At 43.2% G+C, this 26,794-nt stretch overlaps 1 protein-coding gene across 3 annotated transcripts in view; it reads right to left on the minus strand.

The window, feature by feature from the left end:
- Positions 1–783: 783 nt before the first annotated feature.
- Positions 784–26,794, minus strand: part of LOC120037604 (trichohyalin-like) — a 58,682-nt gene continuing 32,671 nt past the window's right edge. For 2 of the 3 annotated variants that reach the window (XM_038983600.1, XM_038983602.1), the window contains one exon: positions 786–2,209. In XM_038983600.1, the coding sequence (XP_038839528.1) occupies positions 834–2,209 (1,376 nt within the window). In that variant the 3' untranslated portion in view covers positions 786–833. Of the gene's footprint in view, positions 2,210–26,794 lie in introns of all 3 variants that reach the window. The other variant, XM_038983601.1, reaches the window with a different exon arrangement.

Raw genomic sequence — 26,794 nt, forward strand, 5'->3', positions numbered from 1 at the left:
TCTTCTCTAACCCTACACAAAACAGTTGTCTCTCTAACTAGTCTCCTCTCTAACCCCTACACAAAACAGTTGTCTCTAACTAGTCTCTCTCTAACCCTACACAAAACAGTTGTCTCTCTAACTAGTCTCCTCTCTAACCCCTACACAAAACAGTTGTCTCTCTAACTGGTCTCCTCTCTAACCCCTACACAAAACAGTTGTCTCTCTAACCACTACACAAAACAGTTGTCTCTAACTAGTCTGCTCTCTAACCACTACACAAAACAGTTGTCTCTAACTAGTCTGCTCTCTAACCACTACACAAAACAGTTGTCTCTAACTAGTCTGCTCTCTAACCACTACACAAAACAGTTGTCTCTAACTAGTCTGCTCTCTAACCACTACACAAAACAGTTGTCTCTCTAACTAGTCTCCTCTCTAACCCCTACACAAAACAGTTGTCTCTAACTAGTCTGCTCTCTAACCCCTACACAAAACAGTTGTCTCTAACTAGTCTGCTCTCTAACCACTACACAAAACAGTTGTCTCTAACTAGTCTCCTCTCTAACCCCTACACACAACAGTTGTCTCTAACTAGTCTGCTCTCTAACCACTACACAAAACAGTTGTCTCTCTAACTAGTCTCCTCTCTAACCCCTACACAAAACAGTTGTCTCTCTAACTAGTCTCCTCTCTAACCACTACACAAAACAGTTGTCTCTCTAACTAGTCTCCTCTCTAACCCCTACACAAAACATTTGTCTCTCTAACTGGTCTCCTCTCTAACCCCTCCACAAAACAGTTGTCTCTCTAACTAGTCTCCTCTCTAACCCCTACACAAAACAGTTGTCTCTCTAACTAGTCTCCTCTCTAACCACTACACAAAACAATTGTCTCATCCAACTCATCCTTCTTCCCTCTCTTCCTCCTCTAATTCCTCTTGTCTCTCGTTGTACATGTTGCCTGCTCATCCCACTGGCTACATAGACCTCTGAGTTCTGTTTCAGTCTCTTTATCTCTCTATCCTTCTCCTCCATCTGTCTATTCTTCTCCTCCATCTGTCTATTCTTCTCCTTCATCTGTCTATTCTTCTCCTCCATCTGTCTGCTGAACTCCCTCTGCATCTTTGTCTGTGAGATCATCATGTTCCTCTGTAACTCAGGTAGGACTATCTTCATCATGTTTCTCTCTGCTTCAACTCTGGCCTCTCCTTCATAGTTCTCCATCATCTCTATCTCCTGTCTGTGTCTCTCCTCCATCTCCCTCCTCTCATTCTCTGTCTTCTCTCTAAATCTCTCCATCTTTCTCTCCATCTCCTCCCTCCTATCAGACTCCCTCTTCAGCTCCTTCTCCAGCTGTCTTTTCTTCTCCTCATCCCTCTCTTCTTTCACCTGTCTCTCCAGTTCACTGGTTCTTTCACTGAGTGTTCTGATATCTCCCTCATGTTCCTGGATCACTCCCTTTATCTTTATCAGAGAGTCATGCAACTCCTTCTCAAGCCTCTCTCTCAAGTCTCTCTCCTCCCTCTGTTTCCTCTCTCCTCTCTCTCTCTGGATCTTTCCCTCCATCTCTCTAACCTGGGTCTCTGCCTCCTGGTAGGTCTGACTGCTGTAGAATCTCTCTCTGTTTCCTGCCACCATCTCCTCTACCTGATCCAGCAGCTCTGATACCTGATTGCCATGGGCCCTGTCCTTAATATTGAGGACGTGGTACCTGCTCCCACTTTTCTCTACAAGCTGCTGGAGGTCCTGACTTCCTGCTTGGAGAAACTCCTCAATGCTCTGCTCTTTCAGGCCATCATCATGGGTGAAGAGAATCACAGTGTGTTCCCAACAACCCTCCCCAAACATCTCCTCTATTCTCTCCAGCACCCCTCTCTCCTCCCCCTTAGAGGGCTCCACTGGTATGACCAGGAGGAAGGTGTGGGGTCCCGGGGCAGACAGACGGACACAGAGCCCCACATCCTGTCTCATCTCCTCCAGAGAGAGTCCAGGACAGAACCAGTCTGGAGTGTCCACCAGCACCAGCCGTCTCCCACACACATCCCCCTCTCTCCTCTTACTCCTCTGGGTCACTGCAGAGGGGCTGGCCTGGGCCCCAAACTCCTCTCTGCCCAGGATGGTGTTTCCTGCTGCACTCCTCCCAGCCCCAGTCCTCCCCAGCAGCACCAGTCTCAGCTCAGACACACTGGGAGACACTGGGGAGTCTGGACTGCTGCTCTCTCCTCCCACTGCAACACAACACACAGCACTGATCAACACACTGACTCTCTGGAGGATGTACAACAGAGTCAAATATAATATAATCTACATCCATAACTCACTATCTGGAGGATGTACAACAGAGTCAAATATAATATAATCTACATCCATAACTCACTCTCTGGAGGATGTAACTCCATGCTGTTTGTCCTCCTCAGTGGAAGTGTGGGGTCTGTATCTGAGGTCTCTCCTCCCACTGTAACACAACATAGAGAACTGGTCAACATACTGACTCATCAGAGACACGTTTAAAACATACTATAAACAAACTACAAATACATTACACATCACAGTGAAATATAGATTATTGGAGAAAATAGAGAATATCAAGATTGATGACAGTTCGAGACAACATATATAACTCACTTAGTGAAGGATGGTCCACTATAGACTAGAAACAGTAGGAGACAACAGGACAATATTGATAACTCACTAAGTGAATGATGGTCCACTATAGACTAGAAACAGTAGGAGACAACAGGACAATACTGATAACTCACTAAGTGAAGGATGGTCCACTATAGACTAGAAACAGTAGGAGACAACAGGACAATAGTGATAACTCACTAAGTGAAGGATGGTCCACTATAGACTAGAAACAGTAGGAGACAACAGGACAATATTGATAACTCACTAAGTGAAGGATGGTCCACTATAGACTAGAAACAGTAGGAGACAACAGGACAATAGTGATAACTCACTAAGTGAAGGATGGTCCACTATAGACTAGAAACAGTAGGAGACAACAGGACAATAGTGAAAACTCACTAAGTGAAGGATGGTCCACTATAGACTAGAAACAGTAGGAGACAACAGGACAATATTGATAACTCACTGTATGGAGGATCATCCATGCTGTGTCTCCTCCTGACTGGGAGTATGGAACCTGTATCTGACGTCTCTCCAGGTTCTAAAATAATAGAACAACCATTTAGAATGGGAACATTTACCTCAGTGACACATGAAGGCACATAGACCTACTGAAGGGGAGTTCTGGGTTTCTATTGAAATGTTAAGTATCACATATCTCACTCACCAGTCATCTGGGCTGAGATCTCTCTTCTCAGTCTCTCTACCTCAGTCTTCACATCACATATCTGTTCAGCTGAAATAACAAAGGAGGACTAGGATCTGAATTCTGTGTTAAAGACTTTAGACAGAAATGTGATGCAGAGGGAAAGTATGAAGTGATGTAAAACAATATTCACAACTCAGTGGAGAGTCGACAATAACCTGAGAATTGAGGAAAGTACAGAAGACTAAATGTATTAATGGTGTGAATAATCTTACCCAGTTCAGCATTTTCATTGTTGACATCCTCCAGCTGTTTGTCTCTTTCCTTTAACTGCTTCTCTCTCTCCTCTAGTAGGTTATCTTTCTCTTCTACTTCCTGCCTCATCTCTTTTAGTTCATGTTCTTTTCCCTCCAGAACTTTGTCTCTCTCTTCCAGTAGTTTGTCTCTCTCTTCTAGTAGTTTGTCTCTCTCTTCCAGTAGTCTGTCCTTCTCTCCCAGTTTGTGTCTGTCCTCTAGTTGAAGGTCTTTTTCCTGCAGCAGGACTCTGAAGTTCTCTACTTGGCTGTTCTTGTCCTGCAGGTTCTTTCTCAGTGCCTCTAGTTGAATGTCTCTATCATTTAGTTGCTTGTCTTTCTCTTCCAGTTGGTTTTCTTTCTCTTCTAATAGTTTCTCCCTCTGTCCCATTATCTGGTTCTTCTCCCCCAGGAGTCTCTCTTTCTCTCTCACTTCCTGGGTCATATCATCCAGTTGTGTGTCTTTCTCCTTTAGTTGGTTCATCATCTCCTGTCTTAATATCTCTTTTAATTCTTTATCCATCTTCAACTCTGAGAGAGAGCAATTAACATATTTAATTGCTTGTTTGAATAAGTAATGTATTAATTCATTCAATAGTATGCCTATAAAGACATTATCATTTGATGGAGGTGGTACAATTATTAGTAATTATTTCCTCCAGTCAACAGTTATCTGAGCTGAACCAATCATCAACTGGTCTATTGACTATTTGATACATTACAAATGAATTAGTCTGAAAAACTGAATGACATCACTCATGTTCCCTGATTCAATACTCTCTCCTCCAGACTCTCTCATACTTACTAAGCTCACCAGCTGATGCCTCCCTCTTCAGCTTGTCCTCCTGGGTCTCATGTTGTAAATACTCTGATCCTGAGACTATGGTGTAAAACAGAGAGGTGAGGTCTGTGTGGTAGACTACATCACTATATACAGAACAAACAGGACCAATCAGATTTCTCCTGTCACCCTCCCTCATGTAGGGACTGTGGGCACCAATGAGATCTGGTTAACTTCATAAATAATGTTGCTTTGTTATTGTCCTATCTCTGATCAAATGATTATGTTCATTGTTAGTGATAACCAGCATTGGGCTCTATGGCAGATACAGGATATTGTGTCAGGAGGCAGGGTTCTATGGAATAGACATTCAGTAGAATTTGAAGAACATCTGACATCTTAATCCAACCTACCTTGAGAACATTTGGGGAGAGTATTGATAAATGTAAAGAAACTGATTTAATTTGTAGTCTTGAAGAAGACACACTGCTGTTCACAAGGCCTGTAGTTTTTAAAGTATCAGATTAACACTCTGGTCTGTTCTTTGTCTTGTGTTATTGGTTGTCAATAAACAAAACAGACAAATAAGTAAATACTCACCCCATGCTGATCATCCAAGATGGAGAGTCATGAATAATGATCATGTAAAACAGAATGCATTAGTTATTATTGTTCATTGAATTTCTGTCTCATTACATCATTTAATGAAATACCATACATCATATTGGAATGACTGTTAATCACATTCATTACTAATGTACATCTAGGGAAAGGGATGTAAGCAGTGCTACTATTGGAACAGTCTAAACATCACAGAATGCTTCATACTAGGACATCAAACTGAATTCATGTCACGTTCGTTGAAAGATGGATTGGACCAAGGTGCAGCGTGGTAGGCGTACATCATCAATTTATTAAATCAACACCAAAAACAAGAAAGAATAAACGACACGTAAAGTTTTGTAGCGCTAACACAGCAACTAACCAAAAACAAGAACCATACCCGGCCAACAAAGAAATAGAAAAACTAGAATGCCCACCCAAATCATACCCTGACCTTACCAAATAGAGAAATAAAAAGGCTCTCTAAGGTCAGGACGTGACAATTCAAGCTGATTCCATGTTCATTTTGGTGTGTGAAATGGTGACCTCTATGGGAGATATTTTGTGGGAGGACTTTGATATGAAAATTCTGGATAATTTGAAGAACATCTATACATCTTAATCCAACCTACCTTGAGAACATTTGGGGAGAGTATTGATAAATGTAAAGAAACTGATTTAATTTGTAGCCTTGAAGAAGACACACTGCTGTTCACAAGGCCTGTAGTTTTTATAGTATCAGATTAACACTCTGGTCTGTTCCTTGTCTTGAGGTATTGGTTGTCAATAAACAAAACAGACAAATAAGTAATTACTCACCCCGTGCTGATCATCCATTATCCAAGATGGAGAGTCATGAATAATGATCATGTAAAACAGAATATATGAGTTATTACAGTTACATTCAATCCAATTTGAGTCACATTACATTATTCAATCAAATACCATACATCATATTGATATGACTGTTCATCACATTCATTACTAATGTACATCTAGGGAAAGGGATGTAAGCAGTGCTACTATTGGAACAGTCTAAACATCACCGATTGATTCATACTAGGACATCAAACTGAATTCAAGATGATTCCATGTTCATTTTGGAGTGTGATATGTTGACCTCTATGGCAGAGATATTGTGGGAGATCTATGATATGAAAATTCTGGATAATTTGAAGAACATCTATACATCTTAATCCAACCTACCTTGAGAACATTTGGGGAGAGTTTTGATAAATGTAAAGAAACTGATTTAATTTGTAGCCTTGAAGACACACTGCTGTTCACAAGGAATGTAGTTTTTATAGTATCAGATTAACACTCTGGTCTGTTCTTTGTCTTGTGTTATTGCTTGTCAATAAACAAAACAGACAAATAAGTAATTACTCACCTAATGCTGATCATCCATTATCCAAGATGGAGAGTCATGAATAATGACCATGTAAAACAGAATACATTAGTTATTATTGTTCATTTAATTTCTGTCTCATTACATAATTTAATGAAATACCATACATCATATAGGAATGACTGTTCATCACATTCATTACTAATGTACATCTAGGGAAAGGGATGTAAGCAGTGCTACTATTGGAACAGTCTAAACATCACAGAATGATTCATACTAGGACATCAAACTGAATTCATGTCACGTTCGTTGAAAGATGGATTGGACCAAGGTGCAGCGTGGTAGGCATACATCATCAATTTATTAAATCAACACCAAAAACAAGAAAGAATAAACGACACGTAAAGTTTTGTAGCGCTAACACATCAACTAACCAAAAACAAGAACCATACCCGGCCAACAAAGAAATAGAAAAACTAGAATGCCCACCCAAATCATACCCTGACCTAACCAAATAGAGAAATAAAAAGGCTGTCTAAGGTCAGGGCGTGACAATTCAAGCTGATTTCATGTTCATTTTGGAGTGTGATATGTTGAGCTCTATGGAAGAAATATTGTGGGAGGACAATGTGAAATGGTGACCTCTATAGCAGATATATTGTGGGAGGATTTTGATATGAAAATTCTGGATAATTTGAAGAACATCTATACATCTTTATCCAACCTATCTTGAGAACGTTTGGGGAGAGTATTGATAAATGTAAAGAAACTGATTTAATTTGTAACCTTGAAGAAGACACACTGCTGTTCACAAGGCCTGTAGTTTTTATAGTATCAGATTAACACTCTGGTTTGTTTTTGTCTTGTGTTTTTGGTTGTCAATAAACAAAACAGACAAATAAGTAATTACTCACCCCATGCTGATCATCCAAGATGGAGAGTCATGAATAATGATCATGTAAAACAGAATGCATTAGTTATTATTGTTCATTGAATTTCTGTCTCATTACATTAATTTAATGAAATACCATACATCATATTGGAATGACTGTTCATCACATTCATTACTAATGTACATCTAGGGAAAGGGATGTTAGCAGCACTACTATGTGAGCAGTATGAGAATGACTGAATGCTTCATAATAAGACATCAAGATAAATTCAAGATGATTCTATTTTAATTTTGGTGTGTGAAATATTGACCTCTATGGCAGAGATATTGTGGGAGGTTTATGGTATTGCTCCTGATCATCCATTATCCAAGATGGACAGGAATGAATATTGATAATGTATTACAAAATGTATGAGTCATTACAGTTACATTCAATCCAATTTCAGTCACATGACATTATTCAATCAAATACCATACATCATATTGATATGACTGTTCATCACATTCATTACTAATGTACATCTAGGGAAAGGGATGTAAGCAGTGCTACTACTGGAACAGTCTAAACATCACAGAATGATTCATACTAGGACATCAAACTGAATTCATGTCACGTTCGTTGAAAGATGGATTGGACCAAGGTGCAGCGTGGTAGGCGTACATCATCAATTTATTAAATCAACACCAAAAACAAGAAAGAATAAACGACACGTAAAGTTTTGTAGCGCTAACACAGCAACTAACCAAAAACAAGAACCATACCCGGCCAACAAAGAAATAGAAAAACTAGAATGCCCACCCAAATCATACCCTGACCTAACCAAATAGAGAAATAAAAAGGCTCTCTAAGGTCAGGGCGTGACAATTCAAGCTGATTCCATGTTCATTTTGGAGTGTGATATGTTGAGCTCTTTGGAAGAAATATTGTGGGAAGGCTATGTGAAATGGTGACCTCTATAGCAGATATATTGTGGGAGGACTATGATATGAAAATTGTGGATAATTTGAAGAACATCTATACATCATAATCCAACCTACCTTGAGAACATTTGGGGAGAGTATTGATAAATGTAAAGAAACTGATTTATTTTGCAGCCTTGAAGAAGACACACTGCTGTTCACAAGGCCTGTAGTTTTTATAGTATCATATTAACACTCTGGTCTGTTCTTTGTCTTGTATTATTGGTTGTCAATAAACAAAACAGACAAATAAGTAATTACTCACCGGATCCTGATCATCCATTATCCAAGATGGAGAGACATGAATAATGATCATGTAAAACAGAATGCATTAGTTATTATCATTACCTTCAAATCACCATCTGTCACATTATCCTCTCATATACCATAGTGATGTGATATACATCAGAGGGGTATGAGTGTTCATCACATTCATTACTAATGACAATCAAGGGACGTGACAGTAATGTTGGAATGGTTCTAATGCTTTAGGACCAGCTTAAAGCTCACAGTGATGGTAATATGCATTGTAACTAGTTGATATTCAGAATGAATCTAGTCTATTCATCTGTAACTCCTACTATGAACTCCTACCTACATGAGAAAGTACAAGTGTTCTGTACAGGGAAAGAGACTGGTTGTTGTTGTTGTTTAGGTGTTTAGAAACATTACTGGAGTTCTAGAACACTTACCTTCTATGACCCATAAACCCACTGCAGCCTCCGTCTTCTGTTCTCCATGGATGACCTGACATATGTAGACTCCTCTATCTGACCTCCTGTAGTCTCTCAGCCTCAGAGACACGTTGCCTCTCTTCAGCTCCTGGGTGATCAGACTCACTCTGACCTCATAGCCACTCCTCTCTGTCACCTGGCCATTCTTATACAGGTAAATACACTCTGTCCTTTTAAACCACCTGATCGTCGTGGCAACAGCACTGGTATCAGGTGAGAGGTGACAGGGGAGGGTGACCTCTTCACCAACATCAGACCACACATGGTCTTCTGAGGTGAGTTTAAACTGATCTGTTCAGAAAGAGAGAACATTTCATGTTTAATGACATCATCTGTGTCAGAAACACAAATCCTCTCAGTACATTTATAAACACAGCTGAATTAAAAACTACAATAGACATACAACAACCAGGACCATGTCAATTCTAAAATACAACCCCCACAATCTCAGACAGACATATTCATTTGAAGGAAAGTATATATGTCATAGAAGAATGTGATGCTACAATCTAGAATGATATTATCCCATTTGTTCCCACATCTTTCCCAGACATGCCACTATGCTAATCTTATGCCACTAGTAAGCCTAACATGTCATCCATTTTGATTATTTATTTATTTATTTTAAAGTATGTTTTATTCTTGGTCACAATTGTGACAGAGTGCTCTGTCTATAATAACATGAACAGATATTTACCCCTATTCCTCAACCTCAATATCTATATACCTCAGTCCACTTACCCACACACCTAAACTCAATGACCCACACACCCCAGCCCTGTTACCCCCATGCCCTAACCCTAACACCCACATGATAATACCCTCAATATCTATTACCTCAGTCCACTTACCCACACACCTAAACTCAATGACCCACACACCCCAGCCCTGTTACCCCCATGCCCTAACCCTAACACCCTCAATATCTATATACCTCAGTCCACTTACCCACACACCTAAACTCAATGACCCACACACCCCAGCCCTGTTACCCCCATGCCCTAACCCTAACACCCACATGCCAATACCCTCAATATCTATATACCTCAATCCACTTACCCAGACACCTAAACTCAATGACCCACACACCCCAGCCCTGTTACCCCCATGCCCTAACCCTAACACCCACATGCCAATACCCTCAATATCTATATACCTCAGTCCACTTACCCAGACACCTAAACTCAATGACCCACACACCCCAGCCCTGCTACCCCCATGCCCTAACCCTAACACCCACAATATCTATATACCTCAGTCCACTTACCCAAACACCTAAACTCAATGACCCACACACCCCAGCCCTGGTACCCCCATGCCCTAACCCCAACACCCACATGACAATACCCTCAATATCTATATACCTCAGTCCACTTACCCAAACACCTAAACTCAATGACCCACACACCCCAGCCCTGTTACCCCCATGCCCTAACCCCAACACCCACATGCCAATACCCTCAATATCTATATACCTCAGTCCACTTACCCACACACCTAAACTCAATGACCCACACACCCCAGCCCTGTTACCCCCATGCCCTAACCCCAACACCCACATGCCAATACCCTCAATATCTATATACCTCAGTCCACTTACCCACACACCTAAACTCAATGACCCACACACCCCAGCCCTGTTACCCCCATGCCCTAACCCTAACACCCACATGCCAATACCCTCAATATCTATACAATCAAGTACAGATACAGGCATATCCTGGCCCTAAATGACCTGTGTGTTACTCAAGACCCCAGTTCCTTTGCCAATACACCTCATCCCTGTTACTTTCCTATCTCAGCCCTGTTACCCACTTTCCTTAGGCCTGTATTCCCCAAGTCACCAACAGTAACCTATATCCAGCTATTCACTGCACACCCCAACCCTGTTATCAGCATGTTTTAGTCCTGTGACCTCTGACCTGTATACACTAATCATTTCATAGATAAACTAATATTACAGTGGTATAACACATGTGACCCAGCCCCAATCTCTTGTTTCTACCACAAACGTTGTTGCCAGAAAGGATTTGAATGGGCAATAGACATCCATCCAGCCCCATTACCTGTATGAACCTTGTGTATCCCTACACCACATTATAAACCAGGGAAATCCATGGGCATACTCATATAAAACAGGTCTACCCCAGTGTCCAAGCCTCAACATTCATACTAACCAGGTCTACCCCAGTGTCCAAGCCTCAACATTCATACTAACCAGGTCTACCATTGTGCAAGACACACTAAACAATATCTACAATTAGAAGCTCGGTATTTTCCCATTAGTCAGACATGTTTGGCAGGTAGCCTAACACTTAAGAGCATTGGGCCAGTAACCGAAACGTCGCTGGTTTGAATCCCTGAGGAAACTAGGAAAACATTTGTTGATATGCCCTTGAGCAAGACACTTAATGCTAATTGCTCTGGATACATATTTTATATATTTAACGAGACAAGTCAGTTCAGAACAAATTCTAATTTACAATGACAGCCTACCCCCATTCATGGCTGGCTGTGGATTTGGATTTGAACCAGATTCTGTAGAGACGCCTCTCACACTGAGATGCAGTACCTTAGACCGCTGCGCCACTCGAGGGCCCAACTTATTTGTTGATATGTACAACTTTAACTTCTCTAGAGCCAGTAAAGTACAAAAGGTTTATTTTCTTCCGTATTGTGTCCGACTGGATTAAATGGGTTATTTAATAAAGAGATGTTTGGAGGGAGAGGTCACTGTGGAGCAGTAGAGCTGTTTCTCACAGACACAAACTCAGCTACAACTCCTCATGTTACAAACACATTTCATCCAGACACACATTTCCACATAAAGACAAATAAAACCACAAACACATTTCATTTTCAATAGTTGGTTTAGTTCTGTTCTCTCAGATACATGAAAGAAAAGTGAATAATTAATTATAGCATGGTGACTTACTATGAACTCTGGACTCTGCCATTTTTAACTGCAATAAAAAGAGAAAACATTCATATTTACATCATTACCATTCATCAAATTCTCTCTTTTGCTCAATCACACAGATACAAACATCACTTCCTCTTTCTCCAGTCCTCATTGTTTTAAAACAGGACTGTTGTGTCTAGTTTGGAAAGTTAAATATACTGACATCTCCTCTTACCTTTACTGGTCTTCACGTCCTCCACTTCACATTCAAAATAGTTGATTTAAATCCATAACCACTCTTATAGTCACTATATGTGCATATCTACACGTTTTTACAGAACAATCTACACCTCAGGTCTATACTGAGACACAACTTTCACCTTCACCTTTGCACAGGTACTTGGAGTAAACTCCTCCCCCCAGCCTCTCTGGTTAATAGAAAACCCAGTCACAAAGTCCAAATTGTCTATAGGCCTATCGTAACATGTCATTAAAACAGAAATGTACATTTCTGATCTTAGTTTAAGGTTAGGCATAACATTAGCAGTGTGGTTTAGGGTTAAAATCAGATTGTAATACTGTAGCTCAGTTGGTAGAACATAGCGCTTGCAATGCCTGAGCTGTGGTTTCAATTACTAAAAAAGTTAGAAAATGGACTCACTACAGAGAATCTGGTAAAATGTAAAAATGGGCGGGGTTTGGGACTTTGTTAACTAGTGCCCAACATTAGAGGGTTTATGCTATCATACAGCATGGTGCCGTCTTCTATCATCATATTTTAGTTTATCATCTCTAAAGTTCTTAAAACTGTTTCAATTCAAATCAGAAGACCGATCCAGCCAGCAGATGGTAGTGGTGTTCTTTAATTATAGTCATATTATCCTGAGCTGTAAATATTTAACAGTGCCTATCAATATTAGCTTCTCTTATCTCTTTGGACCTATTCACATGAGTAAATGAGTGAAGTTGCTTCCATGACAAAGAGTCCCAATGCTTTTCCATCCCCTCCTAACAAAATAAATGTAGCTGACTGGTGGTCATTTACTGTCTGAGAAGAGAGTATCATTGCCACCTGCTGGTCAATGTTGGAAACTGCAGTGAATTTACAAATCTGAAAGTCAGACATACCATATATGGGACTGGGAGTAAAGGCTGAGTTTGGGTTAGGGTGTGCATGGGACAGGGCTGGGGGTAAGGGCTGAGTTTGGGTTAGGGTGTGCAGGGGACAGGGCTGGGGGTAAAGGCTGTGTTTGGGTTAGGGTGTGCAGGGGACAGGGCTGGAGGTAAAGACTGAGTTTGGGTTAGGGTGTGCAGGGGACAGGGCTGGGGGTAAAGGCTGAGTTTGGGTTAGGGTGTGCAGGGGACAGGGCTGGGGGTAAAGGCTGAGTTTGGGTTAGGGTGTGCAGGGGACAGGGCTGGGGGTAAAGGCTGAGTTTGGGTTAGGGTGTGCAGGGGACAGGCTGGGGGTAAAGGCTGAGTTTGGGTTAGGGTGTGCAGGGGACAGGGCTGGGGGTAAAGGCTGAGTTTGGGTTAGGGTGTGCATGGGACAGGGCTGGGGGTAAGGGCTGAGTTTGGGTTAGGGTGTGCAGGGGACAGGGCTGGGGGTAAAGGCTGAGTTTGGGTTAGGGTGTGCAGGGGACAGGGGACAGGGCTGGGGGTAAAGGCTGAGTTTATGGGAGGCTGAGTTAAGGCGTCTGCATGCTTCCCAGCCAAAACAATCTGAAGAGTTCTTCCATATTTATGATGATTGTAGTGGCTTCCTTTTCTCTTGACCAGAACCACTGCCCAAGCCTGAAGCGGGGTTGTTTCAGACACATACAGTCCACATTCAAAGTTCCCACTCCCGAGTCTAGCTTGGACTCCCCCTCCCCCGAAGGCCCAACTTCCTGCCTTTATCCTGTCACTAACACACTGACCACAGTACAATGAATGGTCAAGAGGAGGAGCTAAAAACTAAGGTCCACTTATAACAAAGGAATATATCTCAATCAGGTCAATATAAATCATCAAGGTACCTGATATTTCATCATATACATTCATATTTCATATATTTACACACACGTACATGGAGCTCTGTATGTTCTGTCTTTTATACAAGTATGTCCACATCGGCTCTAACATACCGGCCCCTAATTGTTAACTGCACTGAATACATAACAGTTACTTAATATTACAAAAATAGAGTCAATTCACAAAACATTCTATACCAGAGCACTATTACGGTTCATAGCTACACCACCGTTCAAAAGTTTGGGGTCACATAGAAATGTCCTTGTTTTTGAAAGAAAAGCAATTTTTTTTGTGAGTTAAAATAACATAAAATTGATCAGAAATACAGTGTAGACATTGTTAATGTTGTAAATGACTATTGTAGCTGGAAATGGCAGATTTTTTAATGGAATATCTACATAGGTGTACAGAGACCCATTTTCAGCAACCATCATTCCTGTGTTCCAATCGCACATTGTGTTAGCTAATCCAAGTTTATCATTTTAAAAAGGCAAATTAATCATTAGAAAACCCTTTTGCAATTATGTTAGCACATCTGTTCTGATTAACTTGTTATGGATAGGGGGCAGCATTTTCACATTTGGATGAAAAGCGTGCCCAGAGTAAACTGCCTGCTACTCAGTCCCAGTTGCTAATATTTGCATATTATTAGTAGATTTGGATAGAAAACACTGAAGTTTCTAAAACTGTTTGAATGATGCAACCCTTTTAGCCACAAAGGTATGGAATCTCTTGGTATCGTTGAGGATGTAATTTAGCACAGACTGGCTGTCCGTCCAGAAAGTTGACTCCTCAAGTTCCATCTGGAACTCCAACCTTAACATCCTGTCCACTTGCACCTCCAATGTTGCCGCAGCAGATTCCAGTCTGGGGTTGTCATCTGCTTGATGTGGAGTCACTCTTGATTTCCCCAGTATAAATGGGATGTGGACCTTTTCCAGCAGCTTCTCTCTGTCCAGGTCCAGTTGTTTTATCTGCCTGGCTGTGTGTTCATCAGGAATAGAAACCAGCACAGCGCGGCTGTTGATGACCCACTTGATCAACTTGAACCCACCCGGAGAACACACATCTGAGGGTTTTCTGTGAGAGCGATGATGTCCTTTCTCAACTCTGGATCATCCGGAGGGATGAAGCCAAGCTCCTCGGGGACTTTCCGCCATTGTGTTTCTGCTTTCTTCGGGAAATCTGGTCCTTTGAGCCATCTCTTTGAGTTCAGGGAAGTTTCAGATTGTAACCCTCAAGGCATCATCGGCTGGGTTGTGTTGGGAGTTCAAATAGCTCCACTGTGTTGCTTTCGACAGGTCACGGATCACAGCAACCCTATTAGCCACAAAGGTATGGAATCTCTTGGTATCGTTGCGGATGTATTTTAGCACAGACTGGCTGTCTGTCCATAAATTGAGAGAGCAAACATCTGAGGGATATTTGTGTGAGCTGTGGCTTGTTCTTCTGTGGCCACTGATTTGAGGCAGTCATCAACATAGAAGATGGACTTGACTGTTTGATTCACCTCTTCGTCGTACTTCACACAGTTGTCTTCTGCCGTCTTTCGCAGTGCAAAGTTTGCGCAACTTGGAGAGGATATAGCACCCAAAAGATGTACCATCATTCTGGCCACCATAGGAATCGCAGGAAGTCTAAGTCATCTTCATGGACACGTACTTGATGGAACATTCCTTCGATGTCTGCCATCATGGCAATATGCTCTTGCAGAAATCTTAGCAAGTCTCCTAAGAGCGTGTTTGCAACGTCAGGGCCTTGAAGGAGTTCACTGTTGAGAGATGTACCTTTATATGATGAGCAGTCGAACACCACTCGTATTGTTCCTTTGCGCTTATGGTGAATGCCATGGTGTGGTATGTACCATACCTTGCCTTTCTCTCTGAGGAGCTGTTCTTATGGTGAACGCCATGGTGTGGTATGTACCATACCTTGCCTTTCTCTCTGAGGAGCTGTTCTTATGGTGAACGCCATGGTGTGGTATGTACCGTACCTTGCCTTTCTCTCTGAGGAGCTGTTCTTATGGTGAACGCCATGGTGTGGTATGTACCGTACCTTGCCTTTCTCTCTGAGGAGCTGTTCTTATGGTGAACGCCATGGTGTGGTATGTACCGTACCTTGCCTTTCTCTCTGAGGAGCTGTTCTTATGGTGAACGCCATGGTGTGGTATGTACCGTACCTTGCCTTTCTCTCTGAGGAGCTGTTCTTATGGTGAACACCATGGTGTGGTATGTACCATACCTTGCCTTTCTCTCTGAGGAGCTGTTCTTATGGTGAACGCCATGGTGTGGTATGTACCATACCTTGCCTTTCTCTCTGAGGAGCTGTTCTTGTGGCCTAACCTTTTGTTATTACCTCTTCCATGAAGCCTTTGTACTCTGCAGATTAACCTTCGTCCTTCTTGAACTTCCTGATAATATTTAGAGCCCGCTGCTCTGCCATGTCACGGTTGTTTGGCAGGACTACATCTTTGTTGCGAAAGGGCAACGGTAAGTAGTAGTGACGGTCTTTGAGGATTACGGAGCTTGATTCCATCTCCATAAACTTACGATCCTCAGCTGACATCTCACTTTTCTCTTCATACTCTCTCTCAGGGAAGTCACGGTTGTACTGATTTACAAGAAGAACACCCAGGTCGGCCATTGAAATACGATTGGCCATCACCTTAGGATGCCCAGATTCTTCTGCCATGGTACAAGTGTTAAGAGGACCGTTCATCACCCGTCCAAAGTGTGTTTTCACTGCATACGGTCCGTTGCCTTGGCTATTTATGATTTGCCAGGGTTCCATTGCCTTTGGAGCATTTATGCCAATCAGGAGTTCAACGTCGGCATCAATCTCCTTCAACTGAACCCCTTTCAGGTATGGCCACCTTTTGAGATCTTTCTGAGTGGGAATGTTCTCTCGTCACAGGGATCTTATGCTGGGTGTAGACCTTTGAAAATGCAAGAAATGTCTCCTTCCATGTTGCCAATCTCTAATCCAGATATCTCAAAGCTCCTGGTAGGACTCTCCTGCTCCATTGTGTAGCAGAATATCAGTCTCACTGGCTTTAGCTTTCAGCTGCATCATGAGTCTCTCTGTACAAAATCTTGCTAAACTACCAGAATGAAGAAACACATAGATTAACACAGACTGGCTTCTATTTACTAGCTTTACTTGAACTGGCACAAGTGCACCATCTGTACCGGCCCCGGTATCTTCACCAGCTTCCAGTGAAACAAGAGCACTGCTTGACAGTCTCCTCCCACTTTACTGCTACACCACTCATATCCTCCTTCAGAGGTCTACTTCTCTTTCTTCCTTCAATGTGCAGGATAGTGGGGTGCTTTCTTTGACAGCTCTGACAGGTCATCTTTCTTTTCATTCTTTGCATTCCTCTCATCAGAGAGGCCAAAACAAAGACCTCTTGATCTTAGAAACTCAACCTTGGATTTGTGTGGCTGTACCTTCACCTGTTGGCAGTCGACCAATAAATGTTCAACAACACAAAATACACATGATACTGGGAGCATCAGAAGGGCAGGTGTCTGGTCTCTTTACTACTGGGGGCATCAGAAGGACAGGTGTCTGGTCTCTTTACTACTGGGAGCATCAGAAGGACAGGTGTCTGGTCTCTTTACTACTGGGAGCATCAGAAGGGCAGGTGTCTGGTCTCTTTACTACTGGGAGCATCAGAAGGGTAGGTGTCTAGTCTCTTTACTACTGGGAGCATCAGAAGGGTAGGTGTCTGGTCTCTTTACTACTGGGAGCATCAGAAGGGCAGGTGTCTGGTCTCTTTACTACTGGGAGCATCAGAAGGGTAGGTGTCTGGTCTCTTTACTACTGGGAGCATCAGAAGGGCAGGTGTCTGGTCTCTTTACTACTGGGAGCATCAGAAGGGCAGGTGTCTGGTCTCTTTACTACTGGGAGCATCAGAAGGGCAGGTGTCTGGTCTCTTTACTACTGGGAGCATCAGAAGGGTAGGTGTCTGGTCTCTTTACTACTGGGAGCATCAGAAGGGCAGGTGTCTGGTCTCTTTACTACTGGGAGCATCAGAAGGGCAGGTGTCTGGTCTCTTTACTACTGGGAGCATCAGAAGGGCAGGTGTCTGGTCTCTTTACTACTGGGAGCATCAGAAGGGCAGGTGTCTGGTCTCTTTACTACTGGGAGCATCAGAAAGGCAGGTGTCTGGTCTCTTTACTACTGGGAGCATCAGAAGGGCAGGTGTCTGGTCTCTTTACTACTGGGAGGATCAGAAGGGCAGGTATCTGGTCTCTTTACTACTGGGAGGATCAGAAGGGCAGGTATCTGGTCTCTTTACTACTGGGAGCATCAGAAGGGCAGGTGTCTGATCTCTTTACTACTGGGAGCATCAGGATGGCAGGTGTCTGGTCTCTTTACTACTGGGACCATCAGAAGGGCAGGTGTCTGGTCTCTTTACTACTGGGAGCATCAGAAGGGCAGGTGTCTGGTCTCTTTACTACTGGGAGCATCAGAAGGGCAGGCGTCTGGTCTCTTTACTACTGGGAGCATCAGAAGGGCAGGTGTCTGGTCTCTTTACTACTGGGAGCATCAGAAGGGCAGGTGTCTGGTCTCTTTACTACTGGGAGCATCAGAAGGACAGGTGTCTGGTCTCTTTACTTCTGGGAGCATCAGAAGGGCAGGTGTCTAGTCTCTTTACTACTGGGAGCATCAGAAGGGCAGGTGTCTAGTCTCTTTACTACTGGGAGCATCAGAAGGGCAGGTGTCTGGTCTCTTTACTACTGGGAGCATCAGAAGGGTAGGCGTCTGGTCTCTTTACTTTGAATGTTTGTTCTTTGAAAGGTTATTCAGAGTCGCAATCTGACACTACATTACTGCAGTGTCAAAGCTGCTTCCCCTACTCTTGGACTTGAACAGCTGTTTAGAGTCTGCTGCTGTTTTTTTATTTATTTTAAAAACGTTTTGTTGGACAGGGGATGTTGAATATCTCCATACAACGGATCCTGCAATATTTTGGCCTGTTTTTCCATGAACGTCACAAGGTCACTGAACTGGGTTCTCAGGTGTCTTCTCTCTAAAATATCACATGCTGTAGACCTCCATTTTCCCTCAGTTTGAAGGGAAGTTTTGACATGATCAACTTTATGTCGGAGGGAAGATTTCGCTCTTCCATTTTCTGTAGGTGTTGCATAGCGTTACAGCAACCTCTAAGATAGCGTGCATAGCATTACAGCAACCTCTAAGATAGAGTGCATAGCATTACAGCAACCTCTAAGATAGAGTGCATAGCGTTACAGCAACCTCTAAGATAGAGTGCATAGCGTTACAGCAACCTCTAAGATAGAGTGCATAGCATTACAGCAACCTCTAAGATAGCGTGCATAGCCACCAGTCCCTTTCCATCATCCGGTTTGATGTAAGCAGTGGTGACTTTGATTTCATTGCCAAAGTGTTCCTTTAACAACCTCGTTGCCTCTTCTGGCTTCCATATGCAGACAACTACGGACCAGATCCTTGGGCTGACCAGAGGTGTACTGTTCCAGGTAATAGAGCCTATCCTGGTGACTGCTGACCAGAGGTGTCCTGTTCCAGGTAATAGAGCCTATCCTGGTGACTGCTGACCAGAGGTGTACTGTTCCAGGTAATAGAGCCTATCCTGGTGACTGCTGACCAGAGGTGTCCTGTTCCAGGTAATAGAGCCTATCCTGGTGACTGCTGACCAGAGGTGTACTGTTCCAGGTAATAGAGCCTATCCTGGTAGCTGCTGACCAGAGGTGTACTGTTCCAGGTAACAGAGCCTATCCTGGTAGCTGCTGACCAGAGGTGTACTGTTCCAGGTAATAGAGCCTATCCTGGTGACTGCTGACCAGAGGTGTACTGTTCCAGGTAATAGAGCCTATCCTGGTGACTGCTGGCCAGAGGTGTACTGTTCCAGGTAATAGAGCCTATCCTGGTGACTGCTGACCAGAGGTGTACTGTTCCAGGTAATAGAGCCTATCCTGGTGACTGCTGACCAGAGGTGTACTGTTCCAGGTAATAGAGCCTATCCTGGTGGCTGCTGGTCTTCTCTTCTATGCCATGCTCAAATGCACGAATGACCTGAAGTTTAGAGGATCACCGTCATACATAGTTATCTCCCTAACAGGGAGTGTGGCCTGTTTGTGCTGTAGTACAAGGAGGTCTGTAATTTCATTCTGCCTTTGCATGACAGTAGAGAGGTTATCATGGCTGGTATTATGGCTGATACCCATAGTGTTGATTCTGTGTTGATTGCTAGACCTTGTTGTTGACTGCTGAGGGGTGTGGTTTATGACTGTTTTCTGAATAGGTTTTGATGGCTTTGTTGTCGGTTGTTGTAAAACCCTTTGTAGTGGGTTCTTTGGAACTGCACCTAATTCAGCAAACTCAACAGGTGATGATTCAGGTTCCTAATAGAGGAATTCCTCCTCTGTGACCAGCTCTAGTACAGATTCATGAACATTCTGAAAGTCATTTTCCTGTTCTTCCTCTGTGACCAGCTCTAGTACAGATTCATGAGCATTCTGAAAGTCATTGAGAACAGCATCAAATGCTTCAAGACCCTCATTCACAGTTTCAACGTTTCCTCCATCAACAAGAAGGACTTTTATTTAAATCATTGTGCGTGTCCACTCTCCAAGTTTGCCTCTCCGTGCTGCGTAGAGTGAATTTAAAATGCTCCTCTGCCCTCTCCAGTGGGGTCTTATTTAGGGGGCGGCAGGGTAGCCTAGTGGTTAGAGCGTTGGACTAGTAACCGAAAGGTTGCAAGTTCAAATCCCCGAGCTGACAAGGTACAAATCTGTCGTTCTTCCCCTGAACAGGCAGTTAACCCACTGTTCCTAGGCCGTCATTGAAAATAAGAATTTGTTCTTAACTGACTTGCCTAGTTAAATAAAGGTAAAAAATAAAAATAAATTTAGGATTTCATCCTCCATCATTCACTTTTAATTTCTGAGGACACAGTTGAAGATTTGATTGTTAAACGCAATGCCCCTTTAGACCTCCATTAATGCTTTAAAGACACAGTCATCCATTTCAGCATATTGACCCATTTAGCTTTGAACATGTGGAAGTTCGTCATTTTAGATGTTTAAAACATCCCATTATAGGTTTTGTTCCCTTTAATGAAGTTTAAACATGCAGTATCTTTAGATCCTTTAGTTACGTTACATTGTTGCATTGTATTTCCACATTATCTCTAATAATATACATCTGACTAGGCTACATTGATGCAGAGGATCTCAGTGTTTCCCAAACTCAAACTTCTTCATTGTTTTCACAGCGCTGTGTTTTGAATTCCATTCCCAAGTTTATCAAACATTCCAATTATAAGCACATTTGCACTTCCATAATATACTTGATCAAACTATGGCATAAGGGGACGACAAGCGGACAAGAGGCAATCCGTAATTTCGATGAAGACAAAAATGAGTGTTATTTCTTACATTGTTAGCCCAGACATTTTAGTGTGTTATTACATACAGCCGGGAAGAAGAAGGGTGGGGGTGTATGTTTGATGATTAACTAACATAAAGGAAGTCTGAGGTCGACCAAGTGAGGGGGAGCTGACCACGAGAGAGAGGGCCCGATGAGAGGGGAGAGGGCCCGATGAGAGGGGAGAGGGCCCGATGAGAGAGGAGAGGGCCCGATGAGAGGGGAGAGGACCCAATGAAGGCCACCAGGGGGCGCCACTTCATCCATCCAGCTCCCTGTTCCAGCTATAAAGAGAAATTGTAATGGCGTATTTTTGTAGGCACTAACTCCGCCATGGTTCGTTCCACAGCCTATGGGGTAATAAATGGCGTTTTTCTAGTTAAAAAAAAAAAATCTCCGAAAATGTGTTATTTGGTAAATACAGGCTCAGGAAATGTTATCCACTTTGTTCTATGAGATAATCTTCATCAGCTAACGTCACATTTTGTGATTTAAAAAAAATAATTTCTGCACATAAAGCACATGAAGGCATCGTAATCGGGGCGGCAGCGTAGCCTAGTGGTTAGAGCGTTAGACTGAAAGGTTGCAAGATTGCAAGACTGAATCCCCAAGCTGACGAGGTACACATCTGTCGTTCTGCCCCTGAAGAAGACATTTAACCCACTGTTCCTTGGCCGTCATTGAAAATAAGAATTTGTTCTTAACTGACTTGCCTAGTTACATAAATAAAAAAATTAATAAAGGTCATGTTAAATGACTGATATTTTCTCATAGAAGGAAACCTATCTATCAGATCTCCTCAGCCCGTCTTAACTTCAGACATTTTTTTTTGTGTTTTGTCATATTTCTACCATATTTACATTTACATTTTAGTAATTTAGCAGACACTCTGGTAATATCTTACTAAATACATATACTGGGACATATTTTATGACTTTCCTCACAGTAACACACAATTTCAGTCTTTTTTAGTCTTATTAAACCAATTATTTATTCAATCAATCAATCAATTTTATTTTATATAGCCCTTCGTACATCAGCTAATATCTCGAAGTGCTGTACAGAGACCCAGCCTAAAACCCCAAACAGCTAGTAATGCAGGTGTAGAAGCACCTGCATTGCCCTGAAAAATCTATTCAGTTCCTCCACATTGAAATGAATGAACTTGAAAATAGGCTGCTGTGACTGATTTTACACTGAATCCATGACGACTCTATGAAACTTTTCCAATGTGTCTCCTTGTTCTGTGGGGAGTTTGTCGGAGTTATCATCTATGGTACGATGTGATAATAAAACACATCCCAATGCTGCCCATTCTGTCTCATCATTATTCCCCAAAATGCATACAGGTATGACCTCTGACCCCCCAGGTGGACGCATGGAGATGTCATTAACATTCCAATTATTTTATACTTAATTTCATACCTTATACATTATTTCATACCTCAAGTTAACAACATATCAATTGCCTTATTTTGCAAAGATTGTTCCCTGATAATACATTCATTTCTATTTTCTGGATGTCAACAGTTTTTCTTCTGAAGTAACAAGCTATAAATCCATGTGAAAACAAATCCCCTCCATTGTGTCTTCATTACTTTATAGTAACAATATGTTCCTCCAACCTTTGTCTTGAATATTGATTTCCTACTCATTCTAATGACACTATACATCCACTAGATGGGGGTGTTTGGACTAAAGTACCTACTTTTCCAAAACCCCCTCTGTTTGATTATTAGATGAACGTATGAATAGTCACTACCCTTTCCAAGCCACAAAGCCTGGAGGAAAGGACCTGGCTGCAGTGGAGGAAAGGACCTTGGCTGCAGTGGAGGAAAGGACCTGGCTGCAGTGGAGGAAAGGACCTGGCTGCAGTGGAGGAAAGGACCTGGCTGCAGTGGAGGAAAGGACCTGGCTGCAGTGGAGGAAAGGACCTGGCTGCAGTGGAGGGAAGGACCTGGCTGCAGTGGAGGGGAGGACCTGGCTGCAGTGGAGGAAAGGACCTGGCTGCAGTGGAGGAAAGGACCTGGCTGCAGTGGAGGGAAGGACCTGGCTGCAGTGGAGGGAAGGACCTGGCTGCAGTGGAGAGAAGGACCTGGCTGCAGTGGAGGAAAGGACCTGGCTGCAGTGGAGGAACGGACCTGGCTGCAGTGGAGGAAAGGACCTGGCTGCAGTGGAGGAAAGGACCTGGCTGCAGTGGAGGAAAGGACCTGGCTGCAGTGGAGGAAAGGACCTGGCTGCAGTGGAGGAACGGACCTGGCTGCAGTGGAGGAAAGGACCTGGCTGCAGTGGAGGAAAGGACCTGGCTGCAGTGGAGGAAAGGACCTGGCTGCAGTGGAGGGAAGGACCTGGCTGCAGTGGAGGGAAGGACCTGGCTGCAGTGGAGGAAAGGACCTGGCTGCAGTGGAGGGAAGGACCTGGCTGCAGTGGAGGAAAGGACCTGGCTGCAGTGGAGGAAAGGACCTGGCTGCAGTGGAGGAAAGGACCTGGCTGCAGTGGAGGAAAGGACCTGGCTGCAGTGGAGGAAAGGACCTGGCTGCAGTGGAGGAAAGGACCTGGCTGCAGTGGAGGGAAGGACATGGCTGCAGTGGAGGAAAGGACCTGGCTGCAGTGGAGGGAAGGACCTGGCTGCAGTGGAGGGAAGGACCTGGCTGCAGTGGAGGGAAGGACCTGGCTGCAGTGGAGGAAAGGACCTGGCTGCAGTGGAGGAAAGGACCTGGCTGCAGTGGAGGAACGGACCTGGCTGCATTGGAGTGAAGGACCTGGCTGCATTGGAGTGAAGGACCTGGCTGCAGTGGAGGGAAGGACCTGGCTGCAGTGGAGGGAAGGACCTGGATGCAGTGGAGGAAAGGACCTGGCTGCAGTGGAGGGAAGGACCTGGCTGCAGTGGGGGGAAGGACCTGGCTGCAGTGGAGGGAAGGACCTGGCTGCAGTGGAGGAAAGGACCTGGCTGCAGTGGAGGAAAGGACCTGGCTGCAGTGGAGGAAAGGACCTGGCTGCATTGGAGTGAAGGACCTGGCTGCATTGGAGTGAAGGACCTGGCTGCAGTGGAGGGAAGGACCTGGCTGCAGTGGAGGGAAGGACCTGGCTGCAGTGGAGGGAAGGACCTGGCTTTAGTGGAGGGAAGGACCTGGCTGCAGTGGAGGGAAGGACCTGGCTGCAGTGGAGGAAAGGACCTGGCTGCAGTGGAGGAAAGGACCTGGCTGCAGTGGATGAAAGGACCTGGCTGCAGTGGAGGAAAGGACCTGGCTGCAGTGGAAGAAAGCGCCTGGGTCATTCCAAATGCCATTTATTCTGGAACAGAGTAATACATCAGATCAAGCTTTATTTACACAGCACATTGACGACATGAATGCAACACAATGCACTTCACAGGAAAGAACTATGAAAATAAAACCTGAAATATTTACACAAGAAACAAAAGAATAACAATTTTAAACTAAAAGACTAAAAAAGCACGTTAAGGAAAAGCAAAGCTGAAAAGATGTGTTTTAAGATCCCTTTTAAATATGTCCACAGTTTCAGACCTCCTCAGGTTCTCTGGCAGGCTATTCCAGAGGGCTGGGGGCATAGTAACTAAAGGCTGCCTCTCCATGCCTCTTGGTCCGAGGCTTCAGGATAGTTAAAAGGCCAGTGCCTGAGGGACATACTGGGTACATAACTTAAAAGCATGTCTGACATGTATTGAGGTGCACTATGGAACGCCGTTTGAGTCGTTGCGTGTCAAAAAGATACACGTCAAATAACACTATGTAAACTATATGCAAATGTTGGCCGATCACAAATAAGGCGCATGTGAAGCCAGCTATATGAAAAACATCTCATTCATCATCACCAACAAACAACTAAATCATGTCGAACCTTGAAAACATGAGAGACCTCTTTTTAAGTTTTACCAGCCAAGTGCAACCACCTTTACAACCAGCCCAGGAGGATCAGGTGGTTCAAAGGTCGGATTCATTCTGGTAGGTTAGGTAATACCTGGCAAAAGTCAACATTAACCGGTACAACTACCTAGTAACGTTAATTAACACGTAACGCTCCCGTCTATTATTAGCCTATCTAGCTAGCTATGTTATCGTTTGTTATTTTACAGTATGTCCGTTCCAGTAAACTAGGCCTGTCTATTATTAGTCTATCTAGCTAGCTATGTTATCGTGTGTTATTTTACAGTTTGTCCGTTCCAGTAAACTAGGCCTGTATATTATTAGTCTATCTATCTAGCTAGCTATGTTATCGTTTGTTATTTTACAGTATGTCCGTTCCAGTAAACTAGGCCTTTCTATTGCTATTATGTTGTGTTATGATGTTGTCTTTTTCTTCAAATATCACTTGAACATGAAGCGTTGTTGGACTGGACTGAACAAACTAACGATAGCAGCAGCTACCGTGGGGTGTGTCAGTCTGGGCGCCGTCGATTAGGCTGAGTGTCATTATTGTAACTTTAATAACGTTTACACATGTCAGATTTCAGTCGTTCAGGAGACGGAATAATGCTGGAATCCAAAGGCGTCAACCCGGGAGAAGCAGGCTGATAACTATGAGGGTTTGTCTGATCGCTGAGCCTAACATCCAGCAGCTGAACAGGAGAGGTACATTTTCCCTTTATCCCTGCAGTACATGAGGACACAGTGCGGTCCACGGTGCTTGCTTTGTAAGTAAGCTAGGTGTGAATCTATCTTGTGATTTAACATAGACTTATTGAAGGTTATTTTATTGATTTAAAGATCATGGACCGTTTCCCTGTTTTAGATTAGGATGTTTTTCATTAGATTTAAATAATGTTTCCAAATCTCAGTATCTTTAGAGTCGCCTGTGAGGCAGATCAAGTTGCACTATGGTCAGGAGGAGAGCAGCTTCTTGAAGGTTTTGGGGGAAACATTCCCCCAGATGAATCCAAATGTAGAGGCCTTTAAGACATACAGAAGGAGGCTCGTTCTCCTACAGCTGGACAGCATGTGTCCAGCAGCAATCAAATCAGCTGGACTATGGAGGTCTGCCCTGTACTTAAGATTGAAGGTATTTGATAGTTTATGTGTTAGGAAGGGGGAGGAAGATTGAGATGGATTATGTCACGTGATAAATGCCAGAGGTAATGAATTAATTTGAAAAGAAACTGGAATGAATTGAATTGAATTGTATGGAAACTGGATTTCCCTCTGTATACAAACGTTATAAAGTAATTGATCAACTGGTGATTTCTTGTATTTTTATGTTAAAGGAAACTGTAAGGGAGGACAGAACCTCGGAGACAGAGACTCCACCTATGGAGACAGAGACTCCACCTATGGAGACAGGCCTCCCTGTTCACTCACCACAAGCTTCAATGACACTAGAGGTTTGGAACGTTAAATGACCTTTTCCACTTTTAGCATCAAATGATAAAGTATAATATTAGTTCTAGGATTCTCATTGTAACTTAACAATCAGAATGGCTTTATTTATTACTGTACCTGTATTGATTTCAGTCTCTAGTGGAAATGCAGGAGATACGACGTCTCCAAGATGAGGCTACCATCTCTCTCTGGCTGCAGACCAGGAGAAAGTATGTATATAATATAGCTGAGTAAATCTGTTCAGATCACATCATCGGCATTCCA

The sequence above is a fragment of the Salvelinus namaycush genome, unplaced genomic scaffold (genome assembly GCF_016432855.1).
Source record: "Salvelinus namaycush isolate Seneca unplaced genomic scaffold, SaNama_1.0 Scaffold177, whole genome shotgun sequence".
NCBI classification, from domain to species: Eukaryota; Metazoa; Chordata; class Actinopteri; order Salmoniformes; family Salmonidae; genus Salvelinus; species Salvelinus namaycush.